General features: G+C 40.2%; 1 protein-coding gene across 9 annotated transcripts in view; it reads right to left on the reverse strand.

The window, feature by feature from the left end:
- MEIS2 (Meis homeobox 2) overlaps positions 1-12595 on the reverse strand; it is a 172031-nt gene that overhangs the window by 6287 nt on the left and 153149 nt on the right. For 6 of the 9 annotated variants that reach the window (XM_071558043.1, XM_071558041.1, XM_071558039.1 and 3 more), the window contains exon 10: positions 258-316. The exons of 1 other annotated variant lie outside the window; for it this stretch is intronic. In XM_071558043.1, the coding sequence (XP_071414144.1) occupies positions 258-316 (59 nt within the window). Of the gene's footprint in view, positions 1-176; positions 317-12595 lie in introns of all 9 variants that reach the window. 2 more of the 9 variants (XM_071558036.1, XM_071558035.1) reach the window with 1 other exon arrangement.

Below are 12595 nucleotides of genomic sequence, written 5' to 3' on the forward strand. Positions count from 1 at the left end.
GGCACTACTACTTGTACCCAATTACCAATTCAGAGAGAAAATAAAAAGCAGTTTCAGTAGAGTCAGGGTGGGAAATCTCCAATTAGCACCAATTAGTGAAGTTGCTTCCTACAGCAGAATTCTGGGGACACGAGAAAAAAAATCTCCCAGAATGCCTGGTTGGAGCATTTATTTACCAGGTGATGGGACTCCCGAAGAATAACTTGATGAGGATTTGCGCCTGTGGGACTTGAATACAGATACTACTTGGAACTTGCCTGCTCGATTTGACTGGTCAATCATAGGCTGTACTATTCTTCTTCTGGCATTAATAAACCTGCAACAGAATACAAAGAATAGAAGTCCTTTCATCAGCTTGCTTCTGTGTGTTGAGAACATCTCTGCTTTAAAAAAGACAGGATTTTAGTGTGGTGTGGAAATCTGTTTTGCTTTGCGTTGCTTTTTTAAAAAAGTAGAATTTCACTTTAAAGCATTTTCCTCTGAGTGCTCAGAAATTGTAACCAGTAACATGCTTATCTTACTAGCCAGCTTAAAGCTGGATTTGCCAGAAGGCTTTGACTGAAAACTTGTGTTAAAAGACAATTGTTTCTTTAACTTCTTCTAAATGTCTAAGATCCTGGTTAAAGTTCACAGGCTATGAGACTCTTTTCCCCTTTGCATCTTAGGGATCCAGCTCCGCTTGCAGCTGGCCATAAATGAGGACCAGGCTTTTCCACTCCATGCTTTCACAAGGTATCGTTAGGTCAGCAAAGCCATCAATTAGGCTGTCTGAAGTTTTATCACCAGCGCAGCAGCAATAAGTGCTGGCCCAGAAAGACTTCTGCTCTTCTGCAACTCCTGCTAGTTGGAGCCTGTAAAGGCAAGGGTCGTTTGGAGGTCAGTGCCAGCTGGGGGCCACCTCTGCGTCTGAGCGGGGACACTCTGCACAAGGCGACCGCTTGCCTGCCCTAAACTCAGGCACCTTTCAACTCGTTAGAAACTCCTAGTCGCAGGTACATGTGGTTAATATTAAGCCCAAAATAACTTTTTTAATCTCAAACGGGGGTGGTTGCTAAGGCTTTTGAGCACTGGTAAAAGCAGTTAGTTGGTTTTGAAGCCTGGGTTTAATTTTGCTGGTAATCAAAAAATAAGTGCTTGCATATTTCTTATTAGCTTAATGCTTAGCTTACTCCCCATCAGCACAAACTAAGCTAACTTAATTTCCCTAAAATACTTTTAAAACTTGCCTCTTCACAGATTATCTTTCAAAACAGGACAATTTTCTATCACTCAGGAGCCACACTTGTTTTTGTCCCTGCTCTTTGTGTTTGAAACACGTTGGAGCCTTCAAACAGGTTTTGTGTGCTATTTCACAGCTCAGGCTTTCGGCTGGTGACCCTTAAGGAGTGCTAATGAAGTCGAATACTAATGTTTAATCCTCTTCAGAAATACTAACATGCCCATCATCCAAAACAGCCTCCAATAATTGCCATTGGGCCTGATCCAATACCTAGTGACGTCTTTCAGTCAGTTAACTGAAAACTAGGTTCATTGGCTCATTTAGTAAATTGCTAGCCTTCATATAGCATCAACTCTGTTAGGCCTTTTATTGGGCTTCCCTCACTCTCTCCCACTGCCCACTTAAATTCCTCCACAGATAAAGGACAGTGGCACACCTTCAATTGCACCTTCTGTAATCACAGTCATGGAAACTTCATTAGACAGATGCATAAATGCTACAGATAACACTAAAGGGCTCTTTTACATCTCTCTGGTTACATCCAGAAGATATTCTTTATTCTTTAAGAAAAGTATCATTCAGTTGTCAGAAATGTCATCCTGCTGCAGAATTAGTCATGACTTCAGGTATTAAAATAAAAACTCAGACATAGCCAATGTGGTTGTTTATTCCCTTTTGACTGCAGCACAGTGAAGAAATCTCCTGCCCCAGTGCTGTGATTTCAAGATGTGTTTCCATCTTCAAAGACAAAGGTTCCTGATCCTGATAGGACTTATTTGTTGAGCTACTTTCCAGTAATGTTGCCACACTGACCAAATGGAGCCTGACCTGAACCTCCTCCATCCAGTATGCCTTTTATCAGCTAAAGTTAAGGCCAATATAGATTAACAGGAAAGCCTGATAAGACTTTTCTCATCTCCTATGAGCTTCTATGGGGCATACAGATGGCAAGGTTTTAAAGAATGGAATGAATGCTTATTTAGGCCTGTAGAAAATCACAAAAACACCCCCTCACACACACACGCACACACTTACCGTCTTACTAACCCCTATTCTTCAATCAGGCCACTCTTCAGGGAAACCAAATTGCTTTTTCCTTTTTTTTTTTATTTAAACCCCAACCACTTTTATTATTTACATCTGGTGGTCCCCTTATTTATGTCCCTCTCCACTTCCCTGCACACAGCCCCCTGCTCACAGGGCTGCGAAGCATTATGGGCTTTGGCTCTCAGCAGGAGAACTCCACACTGTCTTCAAACAAATAATTAAGGGGAAGGTTAAAGGTTCACCTAGAGGTCATATCTTTGGATACTCCTCAGAAAGTTTACATTAGTAAGAAATGAGTGCTCTCTGAAGTGTTCTTTCAATGGGATTGCACAACAAGACAGAGCATTAAGAAAATTCTACATCCTGAAGGGTTTCAGGTGACATCTGCTTTACCTCTGACCACAGAGATTTGAATACTGTGCTCTAGCCTTACATATTCAACAGTCACCACAGAGTAAGCCTTTGGAATGGGTGTGGAAAACCCAGTCTGGGCCCAGCCTTTCACTCCCAGAAGAACCTGGCCTTATTTTGTCCTGCTAATGTGAATAAAGCCAGCCTTCCACTGCAAACTCTACCCAGAGGCAATTCACTAGTTGTTTTGGAAATGGGAGTTAAAGCTCTAATAGTGAGTCCCCTGATCTTTGTTTCCCTACAGGTAAAAAAAAACAATAAAAGTGATAGCATTTGTTCAGTTAAAATTTGAGAAAAATAGCGCTTGGGTTTGATTTCTGATTACATTATTTCTCCAGTTTTCTTTTGCACATCTGTGTAACAGCAGGTGCAAGTGATATCATCTAGACCAGCAATACTCTGTTTGGAGAGAAGATACCCTGATATATACTTAGAAAGATATAGGAGCATAGAGGCTTTAGGCATCCAGGTAATTTTGAAATACCATTTTGATAGCTCCTCTTAAAAATCTTGTCCATAAACAGCATCAGTTACACCCACCAGTGGGTATGTCTGAAAAGTGACACAGGAAATTATTTATATTTGCAAGACTGCAAGTGCAAAACAGACATGCATTTTAGGTGAAGCTAAGAATTGAATTCTAGTTTCATTAGCAGTAGCTGTATCATGTAATGCATCAGCACAATTGGTAGACAAGGGCACAGAATGCAGTGTTTCTGCATTATTATTTATTCTTTATACTGTCCCATAAACATGCACAATGCATAACAGAGTTGTAGAAACCACAGTCCCCACTCTAGCCTTTACATTTTTGAGGGCTTTTTTTAAATCCCTCGGGGAGCCATATCCAAGGCCAAAGAAAAGCAAAATACAGTCTTTTGCACAGCACTTCAGTTTGTGTGTTGCAGAAACATTCCGATGTTATTTTGGCAGAAATGTCTTCCAAAGGCATTAAGAGACAGATGAAAAAAGAGAACACCAATGCCACTATTTTCAGCATTATTTTGAAGCCTGTAAAAGAAGAATTCACAGCTCTGCTCCTGACACTAATTGCTTACCTTGTTCATCCCCTTCACCCAGAGGCCAAAGATTGAATGGCCTGAAAAGATGAGTAAAATCTATCAAGAAGACACGGATTTCTTTGTTACCCTGCTGTTAATAGTAATTCCTATTATTTGGATGATAGCAGCAGTGAGAGGAGCCAATGAAGCTCAGTCTTACTCCACCCCATACTGCACAAGCGCACCGTCCAAGAGAACTCAGAGTTTGAACAGATTTCCAGGCAAAGCCTGGGGGAGAGGAAAGTCGCCTTCTCCCTGTTTGCAGAGGGGAACAGAGACAGAAGGAGATTAAGTGACAAGGCCAAAGTCATACAAGAGATCTTTGGCAGAGCCACACACCCAACATAGATTTCCTCAGTCCTCCTTCAGCGCTCCTACAATCTGCTATCCATATGCTATCTTTCTTTTGTTCCCCCAGCTTAGCAGTCAGGCACACTGGCAGGGGACTGCAAAGAGAGCTCACATTGCCACTGTTTGTGCCTTACCTGCTGTGTAGATAAAGAGGGGTCATCAGCCTCCAGGGCTATGAGGCAATACCTTCATAAACTCTACATTCATGTGGTACTTGGTCCTCATTCCAGAATGATAAATGAGGTGTGTAATGTTGAGAAAGATATGTCATTGACATAGTGGGTTCAATGAAAATCTCACTTTCAGTATTTTACAAATGACAGATTACAAACCTTGCTTATTCAAACAATAGCCATTTGAATCAAAAGCAGGTTTTTTGCATCTTGTATTTTATCTTTAATTTCTAGCTAAAGTAGCAATATCTATTTCCTATAGCCAGAGACTGTCTTTCTCACACAAGTAGTTCTGGTAACTTTTGTAGGACAGTTTATGAAAGCACAATGAACAAGAACTGGCTCAAAATGTTCAAGATGGACTTTCAAAGGAAACAATTTCATTTTTACGTGCTTACAGCAAAAAACAGTAGAGCAGTAAAGGTATGCTAGTCAATGCAGTGTAGTCTGGTGATTTGGGAGCACTAGTCCTAATTGGTTCCTACCATTGATAATTAGCATTACAATATAATCTAAACATATGCATTTAATCACATCTCTTCAAATAGAGACTTTGTTTTCTTTGTCCAAAATAAACATGTATTCTGTATTCTATAGGAAGCCCTGCAATTAATCTTCTTTATAGATTTATCATATTTTATCTCAAGTCATATCAAATTACGATAAACACATTTAAATAATACATTTCATTTTTATAATAAATAATGCTCAGACAAAATCATGGAAAATCTGCTTGTTCAAATCTGGAGCACTCAAAAAAGATTTTGTTGTTTTCATTGTCTTTTTTAGAAATACTGTACATGTCTTTCAAAACACTGTGACCACTCCATGAATCTGTGTAAGATTAGTTCTTGAAATGAACTATTAGTGACTGTGCTGACTGGTACTCAGAAACATCTCCAGCTTTACTATATGGCTGTCATGGAAAATGCACTTCAAGTACAGAGGATCACAACAGGTCTTGTTTCAGGAGGATGAAGTGCATGAATGCTTAGGAAACTACAATTCATTCCCATCTTAGGGTATAATCTGAACTCAAGCAGAGAGGTATATTTAAGTTCAGTCACTTGTCTATATGTCTAATATCTTCCATGACCAAACTGAACAAGTCCTGCCACAGCAGAGAAGACTGTTCTTCATGAGAAACTGAGGAACAACATGGAGCCACCACGTGCAATGCAAAATTTCTGTGTCAGTCTTCAATCTGGATTTCCACTTAAAATATCCATCCCAGAAAATGAGGTGTCAAGATACCTTGGATGGGGAAATAAATTTCTGCCTAAATGATATTTCAGTATTGGGACTATGAACACGTAGTTTAGCTCAAGTGTATATGCTACACTGATCCCTTGTTGCCCAAGCATGCCCTAATTTTGAAGGAAAAATAACCAATGAAATACTATATCCAAGTGATAAAAGAAGTTTTCATAAGTAACCTAGTACTTCTTTCCCAGACAGAAAAAACTAATTTCAGAAGTCTTGAGCTGACCTGCGCAGTCTGAAATAATGTATTAGAAAAGACTAATTTGCAGAAACACTTTTATCAATGTCCAGCCCCTTGCCTTTACAGTATCTTTGTCTATCACCTAAACTTTAATCTGAGCAAGTAAAATCTATTTGTCTTAGTTTATTTAACTTATCCCTCCAGTATGTATTATAAACTGACAGAATTAGGTTTAGGTGTCCTTCAGTGTGTGTGTGTGTACAAAAATAGTTGAAAAAGCCCTTGTTATGCTTCACTGAATCTATGCCACACCTGGTTACCAACTCATATTTGCAGAATTCCTTATAGGAAATTAAAAAAGCTGAGTTAGTCACCTGGAAATGAGCCATTTAAATAAGGCTTACCTAAGTCATGAATATTGGGAAATGTAGTCACTTACGAGATTGCTTTGGAGAGGAAGGGGGAGGGACAAGCAGGTTTATTCCCTAACAAAGCTTCAACTACTTTTGGACAGCTTTGCTAGAGAAGGGGGGTTAAGGGCTGTTTAAACTGAATTTCTGGAGCCAATTCAGACATCTCACAACTGTCAAAGGTGTGATTCAGAGGGACTAAGTCAGCATCTACCTTTGGTGAAGAGCATGATCCAGAAGATGACAGAAGCAACTTCGCTGGGTGCCTAAGGCAGCCCAAGGCAGGCACTCCTATCGCAAAGACTTCTGATACATTTTCTGTGTTTGTGTTGGACCTCCTAAAAATACATTGTGCCATTTAGAGATGCCAATTGTTAGAAATCATGATTTTGCCCATCCTTTCACTGTGAGACTATCCTAAAAAATCAGACATTTAAAGGGCGCTCTTCTCAGCATTTACTTTGTGACTTTTTCAGTCATTGTGCCACATTTTAAAAATGCTCGACTTGGCCACAAAATCTATAGACTGACTTTAAAAGATTCCCACATAACCATCATGTTCTGGAGCTGGGACCTCCGGTTAGCATGAATTAACTTGAGCCTTGTGATAACATCATGAGAACTGGCAAGACGGGGAGCTATTCACCTCATAGAAAATCCGACCCGTTAAGGGTGTAGCTCTCGGTTTCCAGGTTACTCTTTGGGCTGTGGGGAAAGGCCTGGGCCATGCCCAGGAAGGCTCTGCTGGGGCCGGGGCTGGTGCGGGGCCCTGTCCCGTAACCGGATGGGCAGCCCCGGCCGCACACGGCGCTCCTGGTGCTCCCCAGAGACCCCGCGGAGCTGCGGCTGCCCCTTCCCGGCCCGTGCCCCGCGGCTCCCGCTGGCCCCGCGCTAAAGCAGCATGCAAGCGCTCCATGGGGCCGCTGGCCAAGGAAGAGCTGCCGCTTCCTGCCGCAGACCTGGGCTGGCCTCGAGGTGCTGCCTCGGTGGCCCCAGGGGAGCCCTCCCGCTGTGCAGCAGGGCGCCATGAGGTGGGGCCAGAGCACCGCGGCCGGGCCGGGTCGGGCCGGGCCGGGCCGGGCAGGCCGTGGCCGGGCCGGGCGGTGCCTGAACCTGCCGGCGTGAGGAGTTCCCGCTCCACACTCGCCACCGGTGGGTTTCCTCACGAGCTTTCAGGAAACCTCAGCTTAAGCGAAACAGTATAATGCTGTATTCCGCCTGGGTTCCAGGTGGGCAACAAGTGCCTTTTGGAGCATGGCACCTGAAGCCACAGAACACACCCGGAGGTGGCTGTTCCTCTTTGACGAGTGTCATCAGGTTGTTCATGTACTTTTTTTTTTTACTGCACACCGTAAAAATGGTCTTTTAAAGATACTTGAAAGGAAGGGAGGAGACAGACATGCTTCCTTAGCTATTCATATCTTACAGATAAAATGCAAAGTCAATAGACACAAGCCCTAGTATCTAACCTCATCCTGTGCTTGATTTATTGCAGATGGGAATCACCTAGAAACTGAATCACTTTGAAATTTTTACTACTGATATTAGAATTCCAAGTTTGTATACATATGTCTTATGGAGATGCTAAATACAATTTAGCTAATTTGGCATGCACTTTGATTTGCTAGCATTTAGACATTCATGTTAAAGGTAGATAACAGATCTACAAAATCATAAGTAACTCATGCATTTCAAGATGTGTTAATTTATCATCTTAAACTCATAGGAAAAGATTTTCAAAACTAATGAAGGTCCCGAAGTTTTGAAAACACAGTCAGCTTCTCACACAGCAGTTGAGGGACCTCAGTGTAGGTAACTTAAAAAAATAGTATCCTTTTCAAATAATATCACATTGAAGTATTTTACAGCTTTTTTAACTGTTTCATATTATTTTTTGATTACATCTAAACTGACCTGAAGAGTAGAGTTGTCAGCAAATTTAACATCTATTTAACTTCTCTGATCAAATTTTGCTAAGGCACTAATTCTCCTTCTTACTTTTCAGTGGAAACTACCTAAGTAGCAACTTGCCAAAAATGCATAAAGGTGTTTAGCAATTATGTACTGCGTATGTTTGAAGAGATCAAGGTGCACTCACATGTTCTATGCTATGGATATCTCTGATTAGCTTGTCATCTGCTCTGAAGAAGATGTAGCCCAACTCTCCTATACTATGTAACAGGCCAGCTGTTAGCTGTCTGTCAAGCACCTAAAGTGGACAAGGAGTCCAGAAGCAAAAATGTCACTCCTTTGATCTGGCAAGGAGCAGCTGCTGATTTATAGAGTAGGACTTTGTTCTTCCGTTCTATTTTACTTTCTTTCCTAAGGCAGAACCACAAAATCCAGCAGAAAAAAAAAAAGTGCCGTTCTCTGCAACATCAACAAGCTCTGACAACTGCAACAGGGTTTTTCTTGGCCCTAACAAAGCTCTCAGGCATCTCCTTTGACGCTCACCTTTTTTTTTTTCCTTCTTCTTTTTGCAATGCAGTAGTTATTGTTTAATTCAGCTTCTGTAAATGGAATGGACTGTGGCCAGCAAGCCTGGGGCATAAACACACCTGTATGAAAGAAGCCTTATTGTAGCAACCATCTACAACCAACCTGCACATGCACTACCAGTTCGTGTGTTCAGAAGGAATGTTCCATTTTCCCTGACAGTAAATTTTGCCTTAAGATAACAATTTTCTGTACCCACTGTCCTGTCTTGAGTATGAAGCTTGTAAACTTTTTCATTGTTATTAAAATCTGACAGAAAAAAAGAGTACTTTTCTACCTGTCACCAAGCAAACCTCAGGAAATTGGATCTGAAGAGCCCACTTTAAAAAAAACACAGCCAAAATATATTTATAGAAACACTCAGCTGAAAGTTTGAAAACTACTGATCCTAAAGATGCCTATTCTGTTTCAGGGCAAAAGAAAAAGCTTGAACAGGAGAGGAGTGTCTTGTGTGTTTACAGATGGGGGAAGAGAACCACACTGCAAGCTGTGTGTTTGACCCTGGTTTGTGTCTGTGTTCACATTCCTTTATACTGTAACTTAAAAACAGAAAAAAAGGATTACAAAAACAAAGATGGGAAGTGGTGAGAGTGTTGAGGGTGATATCATGACCACATAATCTTTTGCATACATGTTAACTTGTGGAAATAAATAAGAACTAATATAGCCAGAGCCCTAAGAGAGGCAGAAAAATGATGATGTACAGGATAGTATAAAATGATATATTAAAAACTGTGCTGTCAGTGAAACAATAGAATATTAAGCAAAAGTCCATAATAATTGGCAGATATTTAGTTGCAGACATCTTTCTTTGGTTGGTGGGTACTAAAGTATACGTGAGAGGAAAGAGAACTAGTTAGGCAATTAGAAGTAAAGGGCATAAATAATACACTATGTATAAATATATTCCCCCTCTCCCAAGTTATAGCTCTCATCCGGATACACCTGATAACCTCTCAGTAAGTTATACCTACATGCTCATATTCCTTGTGTTTTGCTCTTTGCACTGTCTGGTTACTGGAGATTCTGCTTATGTAAATCTTTCTTTCTATAGATGCAGATGTTAATGTTTACCCTTTAATTATTACAATACTGATGGCAAGACTATCAAACCAGAGTGTCTAATGCTTAGTAGCTAAAGATGTATCATCACCACAGACACCATGAGACTGCAGACTGCCATATTACGGAATATGTGCTCCACTGGAGTTACTAGCAGAGCAAGTGTGGACAACTATATTGTATGCTAAAATTAAGAGGTAAATATACAGATCTTCCCAGTGTCATACTGGTGAAACTTGTACTCTGTCTCAGCCCATTTTGTGTTCTTTGTATTCTACACGAATAAGAGGAAAATGTTCTAAAAACAGTTTTGAGTGTTTGTTGCATATGAATGTGTTTCATGTATCCTTGTGTCTTAATTGTAAGCCAAAATGGTTTGGAATGGAAAAATTTAAATAAACTTCTTGGTGCCATTTCCTCAGCCTATCACTCCATATCCCAGGCTCCCATACTTTCTGACCAGGGCTTCATCTCTCAAGGGCTCAGCTCTTGCTCCTCAGCCTACCTTGCTGGCTCACCAGAGACAGTTGTAAAGTAGAGCCGGCAAGTCAGCACTGAAGCTTGCTGGTGCTCTGCAATGGTCCTAGATGGCCAAATATGCTGTGATTGAGAATGTGTATGTGAATGTTACACCATTTCTTGTCTCTTTATTGTTCTGAACAAGCTCAGAAACCATAAAGGTTTGCTCTTTCTAAAGCATTTGAAAGGCTGGGTTCTTATGATTTTAGTACTCAGCTGGCTTATGGGCAGAGCAGAACATTGGAAAAGCCTGTGCTCAATTGCACCATGTTTCAGTTGCTGGCTTCCCTAGCTAAAGAGAGGTCTATTAAAGTATTTTTCTTTCTTCTGTTAAAGAGTGGGTAGCTGGAGAAGTCTCTTAATGCAGTCATTGCCACTTAAATTGCTTATGTGAAAATTAAATCATACCCCAAAAAAACCCAAAACAACCAACCCTTGAAACTTGTGCACATATTTCTTCAGTCAAAACTGGCCAGTTCTCTAATGTGTTTCACTGTCCCATGTTTTGGATACAATTGAGATATCTGTTATGAAATGAAACCCAATCTATATAGTCTATCTAATATTTATCTTTCTTTCTTTACAAGAGCAGTTTGGAAACTCTGTGTGTGATCTTACATAATTTTAATAACTGGTTGCTGATGGATTTCAGTATTAACTCTGACTGTTCTGACTGATAGGATGTTGAGGCTTAATTTTCAGAATTTCATTAATTGTTCCTGCGCTGCGTAGGGGTAAAGGCATCTAAGAATATGTGTATAAACCTGCATTTGAGCCCACGAAACCAGTAATGGTGGGGCTGTATCCAACAATGTTGATCACTTCAGCCTGGTCTAGTAAAGCATTCAGATGTATAAGGCAAATTTTCAAAATTATCAAGTTTTATTATAAAGATCATCATAGGCCCTGTAAAGCAAATCCCAAATATTCAATGAAATTCTGAGTTAGAAGACAATATTAGCAATGGGCGTTAACACTAGTGCCTAAATTTAGGTGATCTGCTCTCAAGGAAATGCCTGTCTCTGCTTAGATGTTCCAGGAATCACTAGAAGGTGGACTTAGATGCATAACTACATTTTTTGGTTAAAAAAGAAGAGGCCCTCACTTAACACTGATAATGCCTAAATTGTTCAGTCATGTAGAATTCTACTTTTTAACACCCCATCCCATCATCATTTTTGCTGCTGTGTACATACATAGCCTAACACTTATTGCAGTAACCATTCTCTGTCTCTGAGGTAAAGGAAGACATTTATGTCCAGTCAGGATTTCTATGGATCCTTTTAGAGAGACAGACATTTTAAGACAGGTCTGTTCTTCCTTATAACACAGATAAATATCTCTTTCCTTTTTAGCTGACAGCATAATTGTTTGACTGTTTATCTGAAAAGAAGGAGATCAGGTTTTGCATTGCTATCCTGTTTGATTTGGAACAAAGACTTGAACATGGGTCCATCACATCCTAAAAGAATATCTGAATCACCCATGTATTCAGTACAGTGAACAAAAGCCTTTCAGTTCTCATTCTGAAGATGTTCCACCTAAGTAAGCAATTATACAGTCATAATTAACCAGCACTTAACTTTCACATATCTGAAGTTGGAGCTTTAACCAAGAGGCTGTAGAGTCAAGCCCATTATCTTAAGTAATTTTGTTCTACTAACTAGCTGTACATATACAAGAAAGGCATGATAGTGAAGAAGAGTAAAGATGCAGCATTATGTTCAATAGCCCATTGATTGGGAAACTCAAGTCACTTGGAAGTGTTAAGACATTGATTTAAATCAAGATAAAGAGAAGACCTGCAAACATATATTTTCTTTAACAAGTGAATTTTCTAGCCAATGAGATATCGAGGATAGCACCCCCTCTACCCCATTTTCCTCTTTCACATAAAGCTTGGTATGGCTGATGTATGACAAGAACTTTGGCTGGATTCGGCCCTTGGGGAAATATAGTGAGGCAAGGCTAATTCTGTGTTGAAAGTTTTCTGCCACTGTGGAACACATTCCTGTCTATCACTGTGTCTGTATTTATGTCCCTACTCCTCGGTCGTGGAGGTCCTTTCTATATAAAATAACCATGGAGAGGGCAATATCTCACTTAACATTACCACTAGGGTTACAGTTCCAGGTTTCTCAATTATATCCCATTCTAAGCAGGTTTGTGCATGCTTACCAAAGGAAATAGGTACATGTGGACCGAAAGTTTATTAGGACTAGGCAGCAGCTAGATAATGATGCCGGAAATTTCAATGATTGCTAAAGGTAAAGCTTAGCTGAAACTCAAGATTGCAGGGTTTGAGCTTGACACTCAAATGCAACTTAAATGATATACATATCTAACAAATAAATATATATTAATGAGGGAATATTTTGTAAAATATGCTACACAGATCTTTT

This window comes from Pithys albifrons, chromosome 6 (genome assembly GCF_047495875.1).
Source record: "Pithys albifrons albifrons isolate INPA30051 chromosome 6, PitAlb_v1, whole genome shotgun sequence".
In the NCBI taxonomy this organism is placed as follows: domain Eukaryota; kingdom Metazoa; phylum Chordata; class Aves; order Passeriformes; family Thamnophilidae; genus Pithys; species Pithys albifrons.